At 52.0% G+C, this 20,353-nt stretch overlaps 1 protein-coding gene across 1 annotated transcript; it reads left to right on the top strand.

Annotated features, from left to right (window-relative positions):
• The first annotated feature begins 366 nt into the window (after positions 1-366).
• Positions 367-19,464, top strand: PTGS1 (prostaglandin-endoperoxide synthase 1). The gene is made up of 11 exons (XM_081150630.1): positions 367-464; positions 556-645; positions 6,954-7,070; positions 7,431-7,571; positions 7,773-7,916; positions 9,914-10,095; positions 10,191-10,274; positions 11,959-12,205; positions 14,227-14,513; positions 16,981-17,128; positions 18,368-19,464. The coding sequence occupies exons 1-11, from the start codon at positions 458-460 to the stop codon at positions 18,721-18,723; spliced, it is 1,803 nt and encodes a 600-aa protein (XP_081006756.1). The 5' UTR covers positions 367-457; the 3' UTR covers positions 18,724-19,464.
• The last annotated feature ends 889 nt before the right edge of the window (positions 19,465-20,353 follow it).

Raw genomic sequence — 20,353 nt, 5'->3', positions numbered from 1 at the left:
GCCAGGCTGGACTGCTCCTTTCCTAGCCCCCTTTATTCTCTGAGTGGCGGGGTGTGCGCTTCAGACCAGCAGCTAAAGGCTCAGATATTCAGCTCTGCCCCAAAGCCCTGGGTGACCTCCGCATCTCACATCATCCCGGGCCTCGGCTTCCTAGCTACCAATGGACACAATTCTGGCACCATCCGACTTTGAAAGCTCAAGAACATCATGTATCTCAGGTGAAAAGTCGCCTTAATGGTAATCATAGAATTATTAATAAAATGTCTTGGCTTTGGCCAGGGGTAGAGGAAGTAAGTGGGTGGTGGCCGAGGTGACAGCTGGCTGGAGAGGTGGAGCCAAGGGAATGGGTGGGGAGGGGGCGGGCCAGGCAGCCTGGAGCTCCTGCGGAATTAGAGACACACCAAGGTTCCGGCAGTTTGTAGCTGGCTTCCCTGCTCCCATCAGCCGCGGCTGCACTATGAGCCGTGAGTCCTACCCGGGTGTCCCAAGAATCCACTTTGTCTCCTGTGGAGGGCTGAATGCCACGCTCAGCCCTTCATCTGTCTCTCCCTACAGGATGGAGTCTTTCGCTCCGGTTCCCGCTGCTCCTGCTGCTGCTGTGGACACCCCCGGTCCTGCCCGCAGATCCCGGGGAGCCTGCGCCCGGTAGGCAGCCCCGTCCGCACCCCTGGCCTGGCCCCTTTTCCTCTCCTTCCATAGGTCCAGTTCCCCTTTCTGCGCATGGTGGTGGTGCCTGGGAGGAGGGAGGGGGCTTTGTCTGTTAGTGGGATGGGGGGCTCTCTGAAGATCCCCGGGGAGTGTGACCTGGGCTGGGGTGGGCTACAGAGCTCTTTTTGGGGAAAGGGCAGACTGGAATCTCCTGTGGGCTTTGGGAGAAGGGCTGGCTCCTTTCCAGCCCCCTCACCTGTCCTGGGCCCCCCGAGGCTCAACACCACCACTGTTTCCTGTGGGGGCCTCTTTCAGAGGAAGTCACTGCAACTGCCTTGGGGGGCGGGGGGCTGGCTAGTTCCCTTTCTCCAGCCTCTGACTTTCTGGGGATCCATCCAGATTCCTAGCCTGGTGAAGCTCTCCCCTGATGAGGACCTGGGCACACTGCCCATTCTGGGAAGATAGAATTGGAAATACATTTACAGAGCTGGTTTCTTCCCTCGAGGCTTAAATCCTGTCCCATGAGGTCCCCACTGGGCAGATGAGGAAACTGAGGCTCAGAAAGGTGCCATAACTCCCCTCAAGCTCACAGAGTACATGGTGGGCTCAGGGCTTGGACTTTGATCTGACTCTAGGCACTTTGCAAGGTCTTTCCACCAAAGGCCATTTCCACAGAAGACCTTCCCCCTCCCCTGACAGTGGGCCCTGGTTTCATCAACCCAAAGATGATAGGGAAAGTCGGATCCTGTAAAATCCCAACACCCCTGGCCACCACCATGCATGTACAAGGTTCCAGGTGAAGGAGGAATTCAGCTCCTTCCGCAGCCAACCTCCCTCCCTCAGCATGTGTGTGCACGTGTATATGTATGTGTGTGTAGAGATAAGTAGAAAAGGCAAAAACCAAAATGGCACAGACCATGGCCATTTATATGTGTGTTCACACATGTGCAAGGCCTGGACACAGTTCCCTCCACCCCCGCACTGTGAGATCCAGCTCTCTCTGGGCCTCCATTTCCCATCTGTAAAATGGGGGTAAGAGGAAGGGAGCAGGGAGTGGGCCCGAGCTTCCTGCTGTGATGCTCCAGGGGCCTGGTGCTCAGAGGAGAGGAAAGGTATCCATGTGGACTGTGAATCAGACCTGGTTTCCTGGAGGAGAGTTTGAGTGGGTGGCACTTGGGGAGGCCAGGGAGAGGATGGAGGGGATCCAGGCAAGAGTTTGGCTAGGAGCAAAGGCCTAGTTTATGGGAAGAAGAGACAGACTCATGTGGCCAGCTCTTTACAGTTTACAAAGCCGGCTGTGGGTGTTCACTTCCTTGGTGCTCACAACAGCCCTGGAGATGTGACAGTCCCATTCTACAGGAGGGGCTCTGCGGCCCAGAAGGGGTGAGCTCATTGGTCTGAGACCCCGGTAACAGAACCGGGTGACCAGGCTGCCCCAATGACCAGTCTTGTCAGCTTCTGGATCCGCCCAGTGCTTCCTGAGGCCCGTCCAGGACACCAGGGTAACCAGGGCCCGCCTGCCTGTCTTCCTGGGTCTTTCCACTAGGGCCCAGGGAGCCATGGTCTGTGCCATTTTGGTTTTTGCCTTTTCTACTTATTTTTATATCATTATATTTTTAAACAGAATAGTTTTTGTTTTGTTTTTCATTCTACAAATAGTCCATGAAGGTTAGCTTTTCTGCTGGAGCCCGAGGCACAGGGCTGAGAGAAGCTCATAGTCTTATGGGAGAGACAGGAATGCCAGCAGACTGCCTCCCAAGGAGCTCAGGGCCATGACTGTGGGGCTCAGGGGAGGGAGCAGTTGAATTGAGGGAGGCTTGTCTGAGGCCAAAATGGGAGACCTGGACCCTGAGGAGGCGGCGAGTGCGGGGGAAAGAGTGAGACTTTCCTGTGAAACTCTGTGAGGGTCTCTGTTGCCGATGCAGGAGCTGAGCCTGCAGGGCTGAGCCGTGGGAAGCAGAGGGGAGCATACGGAGCAGTGGAAGGCACTGGCTTCCAGGGCCTGCAGTGCCAGACCTTGGGCCTCAGGGTAACTGGGAGAGTGGGTTGGATAGATGACTCGGGAGGGAGTGAGACTGGAGGTGGGAAACCATTAAGGAGGCTGCTGCAAGGGTTAAGGAAAGAACGGGTGACGTGTTGGGTGCGGGGCAGAGGTTTGCGCTTGTACTTCCAAGTTTTTGAAGGAATGAATTGAGGTCCTAGGTGCCTGGGCACCTGGTGTGGGAAGCTGAAGAAGCCTGTGTTTGTCCCCAGAGGGGCAGCCAAGGCCGATCCTCCACGAGATGAGGGCTGCAGATGGACCTGGAGGCAGGTGTGGGGGGAGAACGTTGTTTCTGCCTCTTGTGTGGCGGCAGGTGGTATCCAGCTTGGAGGGCAGGTGCCAGGGGGTCCGTCATGCTCACCTCCAGCTCTTGGACTTGGCTTAGCCCTCTCTCCCTGGCCCTAGCCACGACCTCAGTGCCAGGTGGAGGACCCTGAGGTCAGCTAACCCTGGCATATGGGGTGGGAACCCAGCCTATTCCAAGACCCTGCTACTCATGGGGGCCACCTCCTATCTGCAGCACCAGCTGGGTCTGTGGGCCGGGACAGGGCTTCCTCTCCAGCTGGGCTCTCCTCCAGCTATGGGAGCAGCTGTCGGGCCTGGTGTGGTGGTGCCTGGCCTCTGGCTGCCGCCTTGGGCTGGCTGTAGGGGCTGGGGCCCAGGTACTTTTTTTTTCCCTTGGTAGCTGCCAAGCCCCTGGAGTTTCTCTAAATATTATTCTTAGGGGATTTCGTTCCAGCCTCTCACTCCTGGCGCCTCTGTATCCTGTAGGACTTGGTGTTCCCCCGCTGTGTACAGAGCCCTGACTTCTGGGCTGGGGGATATTTCTATGCCTGAATCCTCAGAAGATCCTGGAGCCAGGCTTTCCTGTCCAGGCCTTGTCTGTGGGAATGTGCCATATGGGCCTGCTGATCAAGCCCACCTCCGGGGTGGCTTGAAGACTCAGTAGGGGCAAGTTGCAAGGTTGTCTGCTGATGGGAAGGGGAATCACAGCAATGTAAATAATGGAGAGGGATAGACTGTCTCAACTCAAGACCACAGAAGAAGGGGGGATGTAAAGAGAGGTCTCCTCAGAGCTGGTCTGCTCCATCCCCTTCCTGGGATACACAGAAAAATGAGGTTGAGAGGGTGGAAGGGACTTGCCCAAGCACACAGAGCCAGCAAAGAACATCTACTCTCTGGCACATCTTTTCCTAGCACCTACTTGGTGCCTGACCCTGTGCTGGGTGTGTTTCTTATACAAGGTGTCCTCCATTGAGCTCAGAGCTGGGCTGATGTGAAAGCATGCAGGAGTTAAGTTAGACTGAAGGAAGGCCTTCCTTAGCTCTCTGGTTGTGGTAGGGGATGGTGATCCCTGGAGTTCCGGTTTCACTCATTTAGGATTTCCAGGTCCACCTCAAAGGAAGGGTGACAAACCTACCTCCCCTGGGATCATTCCCAGCCCAGAGATCAAAGTGACTCTCCTGCTCCATCCTTTCCCCAAATCCAGGCCTGGAGACCTCTAGGAGGAGGAAGGGAGCAGAAGGGAAAGTGGCCTAAGTCTTGCCTCTGTAACTTGGAAGCAGGGGGGCTTGGGTAAGCGCCTGCCCCCTGAGCCTCGAATTCCTCACCTGTGTGTAGAAAGGTCTCACCAACCCCTCCTAGGGAGGGCTGAGCAGATAACGGTGAGTGGTGAATATGGCAGGCTGTAGAGCTCTGTGGAGCCCTGCCTTCCTGGCAGTGATCAGGCTCACCCCTGGGAAAGCCGCTCCCAGGTTCCTCTCTGCCCACCCTGACACTCTTGCACCCCAAAGGCAGCAGTTTTCCTTGCTGGGGAGAACTTTTCCTACCCTGGGGCAGCTGGTGTTTGTGGAAAGATTGCAGAGGAGGAGGGAGGGAAAGTTGGACAGCCAGCCTAGGGGAGGAGCCCCATTCCACGCACGGCCCCTCCTGGCAGGAGAGGCATTTCTGCTCCTGCTGTGGCAGGACTCTGGGGCTGTGCAGGAAGTTTTCAAGCTAGTTTCCGAGTCAGCAGCCCAGGGCTGGGGAGATGAGAGAGCTCTTTGGCCAAACTTGAGGTGGCCTGTTTCTTAGCTTCATTTTATTAATTCCACAAACATTTGTTGAGCTCTGGCCACCACATCTGGATCCCTCCATGACCTGGGTTGAGCTCCACTGTGTACCCAGAGGAGAAAGTTGGGGCAAGTGTGGGCCCTTCTCTTGGGGGCTTACGGTGGAGAAGGGCAGGCCAAGTTGGAACATGGAGCCGGGGTGAGAGGCAGCGGGAGTAGTGATGTGTGAATATCCTGGGGAGGCTGTCTGTCTGGTGTGGGCTCAGTTAGGAGGGTCAGGTGGACTTGGAGGGAATTTGCCAGGGAGGAGCCACAGTCTGGGCAAAGGAAGGAGAAGAGCTTTCGATTTTGGGACTAAGGGACAGGGCTCCACAGAATGAGCTGGAAGAACCTCTTGAGATCCTTCTGAGATCCCTACTGTGGGAGAGATGGGGAGACTGGCCCCCTGGGTGGTGGGAGGGCCTTGTGTGCCAGGGTTGGGAGCTGGGCAGTAGGGCTCTGGGGCAGGTGAATTAAGCAGGTGAGCAGTGTCCTGAGCAGGAGGAATCAGTGAGGAGAGTTCCAGATCTCTGAGCCTCCCTGGCATTTCTGGGCTGGTGGTTGTGGGAGGGGGAGGCTGAGTCCTGCCAGGTCCCTGCCCTGGGTCCTGCCCGCTGGTCCGTCTGTGTCAGCCTGATAAGGCCTTTAGTACAGCCTTCTTTCCTCTCCATTGACCCCTCCCCCTGCAGGGGCCACAAAGATGCCATTGTGGGGGTGTGGGCAGTTGCCAGGGTTTAAGCACAATTATTTGCATGATTCTTATGATTTGCTTCTTGCCTGTGTGTGTGTGGGGGGGTGGGTGGGGGGGGTGGAGTTGGTGGTGGTGCTGGGGGCCCTCTCACAGGTGGGGACCAGGAGGACCCTGTTGCCCAGGCCTCATGCTGTGAAGTGAGGGGGGCCACACCTTGCCCAGGGTCATGCCCTCTGATCACAGCACCCTGAGATGACTTCCCAGGCTCCTCTTGCCTCTTGATACCCTATAATCAGTTTCACAAAGAACAGAAGTTCCCCATAACTTTGGATCTGGGCCCAGATAAAGAAGTATGTTTGCAGAGGGGAGCCTGGCATTTTCTGTGGGAGTCAGGGAAGCAGCCCCTGCCAGGAGCCAGGAGCCAGGAGCCTGGGTCTGGAGGAGGGCCCTGCTCCACTCTGTGTCCTTGGCCAAGGCTCTAACTCTCTCTGAGCCTTGGTTTCCTTTGCTGAGCACTGAAAGAGCACTGAGTTTGCTCTTGAAGAATCGCTGAAGCAATGAAGATTGAGTCAGGGGGCTGTGCCTGGTGAAACTTGGGTTAGACTCAAGGAGGGACTTCCTGGTGGGGGTTTCTCCAGGAGACAGGGGGCTGATGCCAGAGCTCTACTCACCCTCTCAGTAGGCTTTTACAGCCACATGTCTCCTGTTCCCTTGGTCCCTGACCTACCTCAAGATCCTAGAGCACAGACCCACCTCCCCTCTCTGCATCCTGTCAGGGATGGGAGCTGAGACAGCTGAGGCTCCACTCAAACCCATACTCTCCGCAGGGTTCTGGGAAACTCCTTTCCTTGAACTTGACTGCTGAGTCTGTAGGGTGGGCTGGATGTGAAGGGGTGGGCAGTTGGTCTGGGTGACTCTCCTGGGTTCCCCTTAACTGGCCTCAGTTTCCCTATCTGCAAGTGGCATTGTGATACCTGCTCTTCCTTCCCTTTTGCAACAAAAGAGAGCTGGGCTGGTGGGCGATCTCATCTTCCTGGTGTCCAGGTGCCCAGAGGTTGGGGGCTGGTTTGAGAGAGCCCCCCATCCTGGCCCCTTTTCTCAATGCCTCAAACCCTGCCCTCGGTGCTGGGCGCTGACTTGGCAGGAAGTGAACACTCTAGAAGCCTGTGGCTTCAGGGTCTTATCAGCTGTTTCCTAGCCTTTGATGCTACAGCCTGGGGCCTGGACTCTTCCCCTGCTCCCCCCTTTTCCCCCCGTTGGTGGCAGCAGGGAGGGAGGGGGACTTCCCTTGGGGACCCTGATGGGGCCACATTGGAGATCCAGAGCAGGGCCTAGAAACAGTAGGCCTGGGGGCTTTTTGCTCATGGCTGTGGGAACACTGAAGTACACTGAGTTAGGACAGAATTGCCACTTGAGTCCAGGCCTCTGGCTCCCACGAAGGGTCACCCGAGGGTGATCTCTGATCTCTGTTTCTCACCGACAGTGAACCCCTGTTGTTACTACCCATGCCAGCACCAGGGCATGTGTGTCCGCTTTGGCCTCGACCGCTACCAGTGTGACTGCACCCGCACCGGCTACTCAGGCCCCAACTGCACCGACCGTGAGCTTGGGCCCCTCCCACTTCCCTGGGCTCCTCCTCTGAGACCCCCACCTCCTGCCCTCATCTCTGGCCAGGGCTGGCTCTCCTTCCTCGCCTGGCTTTAATCTCTGACCCTCCCTGACTCAGTCCTCGCTCCCTGGTTCTGGGCTCTGTGGCGAGTCTTCACCGCCCAGCCGCCCCTCACTCCCTGGCCCCGTCCGGTCCTCACACCTGCTTCTGGCTCTGTCACATATCATCACTCCCAAGAACCCATCCTTATCCCCACCCCAGATGTCCTCCCCTGTTGCATCCTGGCCCTTGGTTCCCATATCCCTCCTCTGCCAGGAGGGCCCAACTGAGTGGCTCCCACTGCCCCCGCAGCTGAGCTGTGGACCTGGCTCCGGAATTCACTGCGGCCCAGCCCCTCTTTCATCCACTTCCTGCTGACGCACGGGCGCTGGTTCTGGGAGCTTATCAATGCCACCTTCATCCGTGACATGCTCATGCGCCTGGTACTCACAGGTGGGTGGGGGACAAGGTCCCCCTAATCTGGAGGAGCAAGAAATCCTGCCAGTTCTTGAAATTCTTGGCATCTGATAAGGGCAGTGGGTGGGGAGACTCTATGATGCCAGATAAAACAAGTCCAATTGAGAGAAAGTGGGGAAGAGGGGTCCAACTGGGGGGAGGGAACTCCCTTGTCACCATTATCTTTGCCGTTTACAGCGCGTTCCAACCTTATCCCCAGCCCCCCCACCTACAACTTAGCACACGATTACATCAGCTGGGAGTCCTTCTCCAACCTGAGCTACTACACTCGTGTTCTGCCCTCTGTGCCCCAAGACTGCCCCACACCCATGGGGACCAAAGGTAATGGAGGGGGGGTTAGGGGGCTAGGGATCACAGGAGATGCCCAGTTCTACTCTCTGGGGAAAAGCTAGGCATAAGAGCAATTACTGACCCATTTCACAGATAGGTGGACCAAGGCAAGATATATGACATATTCAGAACCAGGGTAGAGGACCGGTCTGGAAAATGAGGACAGGAAAGGGTGGTGGAGGGTTTTGCCTGAGGTCACCTGGAAAGTCAGTGACAGAGTCAGACTAGTGTTTCCATGACTCCAGGTTGCCTCTTTCCCTGAACCTTGTCTACTGAATGGGTGGGATCCTGCTGCGATGCGAGTGCCTTAAAAGTTGAAATGTAGGAGGGAAGTAATAGTATGCTTTTATTGGTTCTTCACTGATGCAAATAGCTTTACATGCTTCATCAATGCAGTTTACATATAAAGTCAGGTTTGTTTCTTTAGTTATCCAAACTCCACTCGGTATCATTGGCAGGGGTCTTTCTCCTAAGGCCTTCTTCCCACCCCAGTCCTGACTGTCCAAAAACCTGAGCGTTTACCCAGCTCAGAGCCATATTTCATCTTCAAGTACAGAGAGGACAGGAGAGGCATCAGCCCGCCTCTGCCATCACTTCATTTCCCACCACTTGGTGTCACTGTTAAGCCCTGGTCCTGTGCAGCCCCAGAGTTATGTCCTTCCCAGGTTCAAACATGCAAACATATAGATGTCCTTACTTGGGTCTCATGGGCACCATGCTGATGGTTTGCTACTACACCATGCTCATGTGTAGCTACTATTCCCAAAGCACAACCATTCTGCCAGAATAGCTGGGTCTCGCAGAGCTTCTGGACTCTGCTAACACTTTGCTTAGACCTGTCCAAGTTCCCTTTCGGGGAGTTTGCTTTGGGGTGCTTGATGTCCTTTCCTGCTAGAGGAAACCAGTCAGCCATTTCAATTCAAAGAGCTAGTCTTGAACCTTCACCACTGGGCTGCACATGGGGTGTCTGAAAGGATGCCTTTACCAGAACACAAAAATTCAATTATTCCTTTCTGCAAGGGCATTGGGTACTGAGTCATCTGACATTGACAGAATTAAGGAAGGACACTTAATACTTATTCTCATAGTGACAGACACCTGCTTCAAGGTGACTTTACCCCAGACGCAGAAAGACTGGCATCATTTAAAATAGGTTGGCAAACTCCAGTCTGCAGGCCAAACCCAGCCCAACCCCTGTTTTGTAAATAAAGCTTTACTGGAACACAGTCACACTCATGAAGTACAGTCTATGGCTGGTTTCCTGCTGCAATAGTGAAGCTGAGCAGATGTGACAGAGACTGTATGTTGGCAAAGCCTCTGGACTTGGCTATCTGGACCTTTACAGAAAACATTCACTGATCCTTGATTGAAAAGATCCCACCTCACCAATTCTCTGCCATGCTTACATTACTTCATGCACTTCTCCAAACCACTGCATAAAATAGGTTTCATTTGTCCTACTTTAGAGAAGAGGAAGTTGAAGCTCAGAGGGATGAAAGTACTTATCGGTGTTCACATGGTTTGTGAATGTCATAGCCAGTTTCAAACACAGGCTACCTGCTGCTCCTGGGCTGGGGAGTCCAAGTTCTTTTGTTTCTTTGTTTTTTTTCTTTCTTTTTTCTTTTTGGTTGAGTTTTTCAACATTGAAACATACACAAAAGCTGAGAGGAAAGTAAAATGATCTATGTATCCATCTTCCAGTTTCAAGACTTGTGCACAATTTGCCAATCTTCTTTCATCTGTCTTCTCTCACCTTACTTTTTATGGGGTATTTAAAAGCAAATTCCAGGTATTATGCCACTTCACCCAGATCTACTTCTAGGGTCTTTTGGTAGAGAAAGTACAAGGGGCCATCTGATGGGAGGGAGGTGGTCCTTGGAGGCCTCTCTGGGCTTCCTGCCCAGACAGTTTGGTCTGGTGAGCCCAGAGGCCCTGGGGGAAGATGCAGAGAAGAGGCAGCTATTGCTCTTTCCCACCTCCCCAACCAGGGAAGAAGCAGCTGCCAGATGCCGAGCTCCTGAGCCGTCACTTCCTGCTCAGGAGGAAGTTCATACCTGACCCCCAAGGCGCCAACCTCATGTTTGCCTTTTTTGCACAACACTTCACCCACCAGTTCTTCAAAACTTCTGGCAAGATGGGTCCTGGCTTCACCAAGGCCTTGGGCCATGGGGTGAGTACCTAGGAGGGGCTCAGGGCTTCCCTGGGCCTAACTTGGCACTTGCAGGACCTCATGATGACCTGAGTGGACTGTCTCTCTGTCCTCAGGTAGACCTCGGCCACATTTATGGGGATAATCTGGACCGTCAATATCAGCTGCGACTCTTTAAGGATGGGAAACTCAAGTACCAGGTAGCAATGGACATGGGGTGGGGCATTGGGAAGGGCCTTCCACCAAGGTCTTCCCTGGCAGAGGCTGTTGGGGGCCCTGGGTGGTGTTCTGAGAGGGCCAGCCGCAGGAGCTAGAGCTATGTGAGAGGAGAGAAAATCAACCCTGGGAGACTGCCAGGCCAGAGATGCAGATAAGGAATGGAAATGGCCTCTCATGTGCTCCTGGGAGGTAGACTTTAGAGCTTGATAACAGATGGACATTTCCAGTTTGCCTTTGTTCATTTAATTTCCCACCATGTTAACTGGACACTATGAGGTACCTGGCACAGATTAGGGAGCAGTGGTCATGATAATCATGGGCCCTGACCTCTAGTAACTCACAGCCAATTAGGAGCCACAGGCGTAATACTAGGATGCTAGTTCCACAAAGTCAGTTTGTCTGTTTTTTTTAGCACTGTACAACAGAAATATTATGTGAGCCACAGATGGAATTAAAACTTTTCTAGTGGCCACATCAAAAGAAGTAAAAAGAAATGTGAGATTGATTTTAATAATATATTTCATCTAACCCATATATATCCAGGAATTATCATTTTAGCATGTAATCAATAACAAAATAAACAAAATATCTCACATTCTTTTTTTTTTATGCTAAATCTTCGAAATCTGATCTGTATTTTACACTTACAGCACATCTCAATTTGGCTGCCAAATTTTCATTGGGTTATAGGATCTGGATTTAGATTTCATAAAATTCACAGTTGAAAAAGAAGATTCACATGCCCCCGTTGTTCTAAGTACACATAAAGAGTTTCCAATAGCTGAAGTATCAGCTTCAAAGCTTAAACCTAAATTGAGAAAAATAAACTGAGCTCTTCACTCACACCAGCCACATTTCTAGTGCTCAACAAACTACGCGTGGAGAGGTTACCACATTGAACCGTGAAAATCCAAACAAACGAGAACCAAAATAGAAATTTTACCGCTGAATCTTCAGGACTAAGGACAGTACGTGGCGCATAGTAGGCCCTCGGTGTATATTTATTGAATGAATGAGGAAACTGCCATATAATCGATTACGCCTGTGATAACTGCCCCCAGGGAGAAGTCACGAGAGTGTTCACAGGATGGGGAAGTCTTCCCCAGGGCTTAGGAATGCACGGAGAGTGGCAGGACCTTTGAGGGTGCATCCGGGGGGCTAAGGGGAAAGGGCGCTCCCGGGCGGCGAGGGCGCGTGTGCCCAGGCCTGGGGAGGGGGCAGCCCGAGTGACCTGCAGGGAGAGGCCCAAGGAAGGCGCTCGGACACCGGAATGACCGCGGGTGAGGGTGGAGGCGTCTGCGGGCCGTGTTAAGGATTCTGATTTTTGCCCAGAGCAGAGAGAGGACTTGGAAGGGGTTTAAGCCAGGGTGTGCTACCAGATGTGGGTTTTTAAAGGACTGCTGAGAATGGACTGCCCGGGGGCAGGAGGAAGAGTAAGGAGCCAGTTCGAGAGGAGTCAGGGTAGAAGATGAGGTGACTTAGATGCCGACGGAGGGGGTGGGGGTAGGGAGAAATGGGCCCCATCTTAAGAGCGATCTAGGAGGGAGAACTGACAGGTGTTGGTTAGGGAGGACGGCAGCTGTAGGAGTGGGAGGGAGGGAGTCAGCTGTGGTAGGTGCAGGCGCCCTGCCCGTCCCCAGGCTGCCAGGTGGCCCCATCCTGCAGATGCTGGACGGAGAGATGTACCCACCGTCGGTGGAAGAGGCGCCTGTGCTGATGCACTACCCACGGGGCATTCCGCCCCGGAGCCAGATGGCCGTGGGCCAGGAGGTGTTTGGACTGCTTCCCGGGCTCATGCTTTACGCCACGCTCTGGCTACGTGAACACAACCGCGTGTGTGACCTGCTGAAGGCTGAGCACCCCACCTGGGAAGATGAGCAGCTCTTCCAGACAGCCCGCCTCATCCTTATAGGTGAGGACTCCGAAGCAGCCGTCTGGGAAGGCTGTGCTCTCTGTCCTGAGAAGCAGGGGGTGGAGGGCTTGGGGACAGAGAGCTGGGATTAGAAGCCTAGTCTTCTGCTTATGAGCTCTGACACCTGGGGCAGGTCCATTCCCCTATGTGAGCCTCAGTTTCCAAAGCTGGACATTGGGGATAATGATGTTTGTAAGGACTTGCTGAGATGATGAATGGGAAAGCCCTCAACACATAGTAGCCTTCAGCAAATGGCTGTGACGGGTGATATTAGCTGGGTGACTCTCAGTCAATTTCAGTAGCCATCCCAAGTCTCAGTTTCCCCATGTACTGCACCCACATGCACACAGTGAGATCCCCAGCCTGTGCAGGTCAGACCCCAGCTTCCCAGGACTTCAGGAATCCTCATGTTTCCTGCCCCGTATGTGTCTGCCTTCCTGGAGGTTGGTAGCTTCTAGATGACTCAGGGACAGGATATTTTTGTGTCTCCTACGGGGGCGAGTCTGCAGCCTAAAATGTCAGATGGCTTCCTGCCTGGGAGCTTGGCCTCTAACATCCCATTCAGCCCGTGTTCACTCTGAGTCACCAGTAAGCCCCGTCCCCCATCTCTGGGCACCCCTGGGGATGGCTGGTCTCAATTACAGTGCCTGGTTCACTGGAGCCTGGAAGAGCCAGGCAAGAGGAATACGTGCAGCCAAAGAAGGGGCTGCTTCAAAAGTCCCAGTGTTGCAGAGACCTTGACCACAGAGGGCAAGCCTGTGGAGGAGGCTGCCCAGCATATTGACTGGTGATAAAGCTGTGACCAAAGTTGATGAAGCCATATATCCAGTGCTTCATTTAACCCTCCCCAACAACCTTATGGACCAGATATGATTACTCTTGTGAAAATTAAGATTCAGAGAGGCCAAGTAAATTCTCCAAGATCACTCAGCAGAGAAAGACGAACCAGGTCTGGCTGCCACCAAGGTTTATGCTATTTCCACCACTGCACCAGGGGAGCTCGTTCCCGAGTGGGGAGGGGTTGCAGGCCTTGGTCTGATCTTCTGCGAATGTGCGAGTATGTGGTGGGCATTTGCCCCTCACACCTGCGCTTGGTGCTCCTGCTTCTCACCTGCATGCACAGATTCCCTATGATGCCAGGCCCTGTGCCAAGCCGCTTAGATGCTCTTTTCTCTACTTCTCCCAACAATGCTATGAATATTATTATACCGGTATCATTATAATACACATTTCATAGATAGGGAAAGTCCAGTTCAGAGAGGTTAGGTAACTGGGCCCAATCACAGGTGGCTAGAAATGGTGAGACCAGGATTTGGACCCAGGTCAGCTGACTGCAAATCTGGTGGGTCCAGATCAATTTGCTAAAAGCCTATTTGTCTAATGGCTGACTGGCCAAAATATCTGTCTCTTTTACTATCCAGGTGGCCAGTTTTCACTTTGTTATGAGATGTTTAATTTGTTTCTTCCCTGGCTCTCTGCTTTGTAGCTGGTTACTGAGGGAGCAGAAAAAAATCTATGCCTAAGAATTCTGATCTGTAAGAAATATATTTGGGACTAGATTCACCTTCTGTCCACAGTGTCCCTCTCTTGCTGCTGCAGCTGCTTTCAGGGGGGTCTCTTCCAAATTCCCCCACTCTCCTTACAAGCACTCCCAGAGTCCTCACTAAGTTAACCTCCACTTTCCCATCTTTTGTGGCCTCTCTAGCTTCTTTTAATGGGCTGTAGGAGGGTGGCCACCCAAGGGTCGCAGAACCAGTTAGACACTTTCTTTGCATGTCCCGGTTAGCTGGGCCCCCAACCTCCCTTTGGAATGCAGGAGCTGCTGGCAGGTTCTTATCTGGCCAACTAGAGACAGAAAGGTCCATTTTCACACCCCTTACCAAAAAGACAAGTGAATGTAGTTAAATAAAATTAAACAACAGTTAACAGCAATAAAGAAGTACAAAGCAAGCCCCTTTCATGAAACGGCCTTCTTCCCGAGTGGGGGGCTACATCTTGTGCTCTGCTGACCCTGCTCCCAGGGGAGACCATCAAGATCGTGATCGAGGAGTATGTGCAACAGCTGAGCGGCTACTTCCTGCAGCTCAAGTTCAACCCAGAGCTGCTGTTCAGCTCCCAGTTCCAGTACCAGAACCGCATTGCCATGGAGTTCAACGTGCTCTACCACTGGCACCCGCTCATGCCCGACTCCTTCAAGGTGGGCTCCCAGGACTACAGCTATGAGCAGTTCCTGTTCAACACCTCCATGCTGGTGGACAACGGAGTCGAGGCCCTGGTGGATGCCTTCTCTCGCCAGAACGCCGGCCGGGTAAGCCTGGGGGAGCCTTGGTGAGGGCAGGTGGACACGGGGATCCTGCAGACCTGGATCCAAATCCCAGTTTTCTTTTCTGAAGAATGGGGACAGTGGCACCCCTGCAGGGTGGCTTTGAGCATGCCTTCATTCATTCTCTTGTCCTTCTGTCCATTTGGCGATGCCAGGCGTTGCTCCAGCTGCTGGGGATATAGTGACCAAGATCGGTATGGTTTCTTGAGTCCTTTTGGGGCTTACACCTTAGAAAGGCAGAACAGTCATATGATAGCTAACATCATTTGAGCACTTCTTGCATGGTAGGTCCTGTGGCAAATGCTTCTCAAACAGAGCATGTTAGGGACCACAGGCCCCCAAATCCTCAAAGCCTACAGGGTTCTGGGAACTTGGAGAGGGGCTTCTGCGCCAGGGTTGGGGACAGTGGATGAGGAAGTGATGTTTGAGCAGAGATCTGCAGGATGTACAGGGATCGCCCAGGGAAAGAGAGTGTGTAATGGCAGGGATGACTGCGTTCCGGATGGAGGGGGCAGCATGGCAAAGGCCCCCAGGGCAGAGGGCGTGGTAACCTGAGGACCAGGAGGGCAGTCAGGGTATGGTAATACATGTGAAGGTAGATGCCTGAACATACTAGGTCTTTATTACATCAGAGGCCTTTGTTATAGGCTGAATGTCCTCCCCACCAATGCATATGTTGAAAGTCCTAACCCCCAGGTTCTTAGAGTGTGACTGTATTTGGACATAGGGTCTTTAAAGAGGTGATTAAGGTTAAATGGGGTCATTGGGCAGGCCCCGGTCTGATTGGTGTTCTTATGAGAAGAGGAGATCAGGATATAGACAAGTACAGAGGGAGCCATAGGGAGAAGACGGCCATCATGAGCCTCAGAATGAAACCAACCCTGCCAACACCTTGACCTTGGACTTCTGGCCTCTAGAATTGTGAGGGAATAAATTTCTGTTGTTTAAGCTGCCCAGTTGGTGGTACTTTGTTATGGTACACCAGGCAAACTAATACAGCCTTTTCCCCTGGAATTCCTAACCAACGCCCTCCTCAGTCTCCCTGTGCCCATGTTTGGAAGCTCCCACGTCCTTCATCTCAGCTCCCTTCATCCCCCGTTTCTCTGTAATCTTTGCCCCTAAGCCCTATCATGAAGTTGTGGCACCACATGGATTTAGGTTTCCTCCTGGTAATTTGGCTGAAATTAGCATATGCTGCCACCAGTGGGCAGCTGCTGGCTGTTTTATGGCCACTCTTTTCTGTGGGGACACAGACATGAACAGAGACAATAGTTTCTGTGTGGGGCTGCCTGGTTTCCAAAGAACTTTCAAGGCATGACCATGACAATGCATGTGAAAAGCTCTGTTGTATTCTGGCACAAGGCAGAAGGGCAACGGAAGTGTGTTGACTCCCAGGATATCAAACAGAGTGTGACAAGTGATAAAACAGGCCTTCCCCTGATAATCACAGCACATGGCTACCATACTGGGGTCACCATGTGACCGACACTATGATAAGTGCTTTGCATACTTTATCTCTCTTACTTCACAACCATATCAGGTGGATGCTCTTACCTTCCCCATTTTTGCATAGGAGGAAACTGAGAGTTAGCTTCAGTAATTTGCCTGAAGGTTCCTGTATTAGTTTCCTGCAGCTGCAAAAGGACCACAAACTAGGTGGCTTTAAATAGCAGAAATTTATTCTTTCATAGTTCTGGAGGTTAGAAGTCCAAAATGTAGGTGTTGGCAGAGCCATGTTCTCTCTGAAGGCTCCAGGGAAGACCCAGTTCCATGCCTTTATCTCAGCTCCTGGCGGTTGCCGGCAACCCTTGGTGTTCTTTGGTTTGTAGAAGCATCACTCCAACCCGGTGTTCTCCTTGTGTCTCTGGTTTTCTTTTTATCAGGGCATCAGTCATTGGATTAGGAACCACCTTATTAGAGTATGACCTCTAATTATATCTAGTTCCAAATAAGGTCATATTAATAGGTTCTGGGGGTTAGGACTTCAACATATCTTTTTGGGGCCCACAAGTCAACCACATAGCTTGTAAATGGTCGAGCTGAGAGCCACACTGGCCACTACTAGCTTTGCTCCAGCCTGTATGATTTCAGCCAAACAATGCTTTTCCTCTTTCCCATCTAGTTATACTCGTTCTATCCAAACAGAACCTTCCTTAATAGGATGTTGGGGGTTCCCACCCAAATTCAAAGTGTTTGGGAACAGTGCGGCTGGTTAGTCACTACAGTGGTCCTCCTGGTCCACTCCACATTTTACAGATGAGGAAGCTGAGACTCCCAGGGGGTCCCTGAAGAAGCGTGGCAGTGGCAGACCTAGCGTCAGGTGCCCGGTGTAGTGAGGGCTAGACTGAACCATGCTCTCTGTCCCAGCTCAGGAAGGACTCCTACCCTGAAGTTCTTTTCCAGGACAATGTGGCCAGGCTCTCAGACCATGGCTGTGTTTATCTCTTGGCAGATTGGTGGGGGTAGGAACATAGACCACCACATCCTGCACGTGGCCACAGAAGTCATCAAGGAATCTCGAGAGCTGCGGCTGCAGCCCTTCAATGAGTACCGCAAGAGGTTTGGCATGAAGCCCTACACCTCTTTCCAGGAGTTCACAGGTGAGCAGCTATTTCCTGGACACGGTCTCTGCCCTCAAGGAACTTGTACTGAAGTGAGGGAAACAGAATGCACCAATACATGTGGCCAGCACAGCACTATGACTGGGATTACAGGGGGGTGGGGTGGCAAATAACCCCACTTGGGGAGAGAAGGTGGCTTCTGAGCTGCATTTGAGGGATAAGTAGGAATTTTCTTGGTAAAGAATATAGGGAAGAGCATTCTAGGTAAAGGAACAGAGAGTACAAAAGCACAGAGGTCATAAGGAATGAGTCTACTATGGATAACAGTCTTAGATGTGGCTAGAGCAAGGAGCTTATGTGGGGGTGGGGCAAGAGTAGTGATGGGAGGTTGGGGCCAAATTGTATAGAATCTTGGATTTTATGCTAAAGATTTTGGGTTTCATTCTGTCTAGGGGATCTTAAATACACATTTATGGGCCAGCTACCTAAGAATTCACTTAGAAAACTGATTAAAAATACCAAATCCTAGATGTCTCTCCCACATACTCTGATTCAGTAGGACGGGGTGGTACCCAAAACTCTGTGTGTGTGTGTGTGTGTGTGTGTGTGTGTGTGTGTACATTACATCTCTGAATTCAGTAGAATGCAGGCTCTTTTCCCTGTGTTGTTGCTGATACCCAGCTGTTGGACAGCAAAGTTTGGGAACCCTTGTCACAAACTGGGGAGCCACTGAAGGGTTTTGATGGGGGTGTGACATGACCCATAAGGCTATATACTAGTGCCTTATGGAGGGTGGATTTGAGGTAATAGGTAGGGAAGTTCAATGTCTGTCTCCTGATAGCCCTATCGCTCAATCTCTGTGTGAGCTTCGACAAGCTACATTACATCTCTGAATTCAGTAGAATGCAGGCTCTTAGACCAGGATAAGGCCTTAAAATCTGCCTGTGAAGGAAACAAGCTGGATAGCTTTCCCTGTTGTCATGATCAGGTAATAGGGCACAGAGAAGTGAGATGAGTTGCTCAAGGTCACGTGCTGTTTGGTGGCAGATCCAGGCCCTTGACTCCTTCAGTAGCAAATTCCTTCCCTAGAGGAAGCCCTGGAGAAGGGTCAATCATCAGGCCAGGTTTTAGGGCATATATATTCAGTTGCTCAAAATGTTTTTCAGAAGTCCTTTATTTTCCCCAGAAAAAGGTGACTTTTTCCCTAGAAAGTTCCCTCCCCAGATTAACCTCAATGGATGGCATCATGATTCTGACTCTAACTTCTCCCCCTCATAGGAGAGAAGGAGATGGCGGCTGAGTTGGAGGAGCTATATGGAGACATTGATGCCTTGGAGTTCTACCCGGGACTGCTTCTTGAGAAGTGCCATCCAAGCTCCATCTTTGGAGAGAGTATGATAGAAATTGGGGCTCCCTTTTCCCTCAAGGGCCTCTTAGGGAATGCCATCTGTTCTCCAGAGTACTGGAAGGCGAGCACGTTTGGTGGTGAGATGGGCTTCAACATCGTCAAGACAGCCACACTGAAGAAGCTGGTTTGTCTCAACACCAAGACTTGTCCCTACGTTTCCTTCCATGTACCCGACCCCCACCACAATGACGGGGCTGGTGTGGAGCGGCCGTCCACAGAGCTCTGAGGGCAGCAGCATTCTGGAGGGTAGAGCTTTCTACTTGTCTTTCCAGAGTGCCGAGGCCAAGGTTAATGGTCTTAAACGTTGGGTTTCTAGTTTGGCATCGAGAGTATGAAGGTTGAAATTTAGAACTTCGTGTTTTTCACTGACTATGTGGAGTGTTGTGGTCTTGTCATTCTAGAATACTGAATCCCTGGTTAACCACCCAGAATGTTAGATCAGGTTTTCACGGGGGTGCCAGAAAACTGGGTTCCTGGGTGACAGCCTAGAATGTCAGATTTCTGGCCGATTTGGAATATAGGCATTCTAGAATGTGGAGCTCCTGATGAAATCACATAGAAAGTTAGAGGGCTCTTATTTTGCATTCTAGACTTCTGATTGGTGAGCCAGAACACTGTGTTCCTGGTTGCTGATCCAAAATACTGGCTGGTATGCCCGATCAGTCCTGGTCTGAATGTCTAGGATGCTGATGTGATTCATTTTCCTGTTCAGGGAGCTATCCGCAGAGCAGGAGAATCTGATGTCTAACAAGAATGCTCCGCCTGAACCTGTGCCTGCACTGAGGGGGAAAGGAGGTGGGTGTTCTTTCTGGGACCCAAACTCAGACCCTGGTCCAAGGATATAGAGAGAATGAGTGGGCTTTTTCCAGGCCACTGGTCGGAAGCCACCAGAGCTCTATCTCCATCCAGGTCTTGACTCAAAGCAGCTGTTTCTCACGAAGTGAATAAAATTCTTTTTCCAAATTGCCTGCTATGTATCTCTTTTGATCCCATCCCAGAAGCAGAGGCAACACTGGAATGACCTTTCTTCCAGCCACAAGCCAGATGTGCTCAAGGCTGCAGCATGGGACTTTCCACTGGGGTCCCTGGGGCTTGTCACTGTCTACATCTTCCACCACTGATGCTTCATTTACCCCATGGGTGAGGCATCACCTCCTCCAGGCTGCTCTCCTAAAACACACGACTCCCCAGCCCCAGGAGATGTAGCATTCAGCTCCCACCGTCTGATGAAAACAGCTTCCTCCCCTTCAGAGTGTACAACAGAGATGAAGGGCATCTGGGGAGGAGAGCACTTACTGTGTGCCAATTTTACACATTTAATTCTCACGAAGGAGGTGGTCTAAAAATCCCCATTTCAAAATGGAGGAAACAGACTCAGGATGGTCATGTGACATGCCCCCGCAGGTGCCAGAGCCAGGTTGGGGCTCAGGTCTGGCTGAGCCTAGAGCTGTGCTCCATCCCTCCCACCCCCCTGTCCAGTTTCCTCTTGCTCCCTGGTTTGACTCAGTTCCAGGCTTGATCTCATCTGTCTGGCTCAGGGTCAAAGGCAGAAGGTGGGGTGTAGCCTCCAAATTACTTGCGTGCTATTTGTTTAATACAAATATTTATTTTCTTTTTTAAAAAAATATTTTATTTTTAATATATCTTTATTGATTTCAGAGAGAGGAAAGGAGACGGAGAGAGAGAGATGGAAGGAAACATCAACGATGAGAATCATTGTTTGGTTGCAGCCCACAACCCGGGCATGTGCCCTGACCGAGAATTGAACCCCAGTGGCCTGGATCCTAAGTCGACGCTCAACCGCTGAGCCATGCCCGGCCGGGCCAAATATTTATTTTCTTAACTGCTTATTACAT

The sequence above is a fragment of the Miniopterus schreibersii genome, assembly GCF_964146895.1.
Source record: "Miniopterus schreibersii genome assembly, chromosome: 11".
Classification (NCBI taxonomy): domain Eukaryota; kingdom Metazoa; phylum Chordata; class Mammalia; order Chiroptera; family Miniopteridae; genus Miniopterus; species Miniopterus schreibersii.
The sequence above is the reverse complement of the archived record's forward strand: the minus strand, read 5'-3'. Positions and strand labels throughout refer to the sequence as shown.

What these genes read in the sequence shown, in the direction of transcription:
- PTGS1 (XM_081150630.1), top strand. An exon ending in TCCCGGGGAGCCTGCGCCCG is followed by an intron (nt 646 to 6,953) that starts GTAGGCAGCCCC and finishes TCTCACCGACAG; the next exon opens with TGAACCCCTGTTGTTACTAC. An exon ending in AGCCCGCCTCATCCTTATAG is followed by an intron (nt 12,206 to 14,226) that starts GTGAGGACTCCG and finishes CCCTGCTCCCAG; the next exon opens with GGGAGACCATCAAGATCGTG.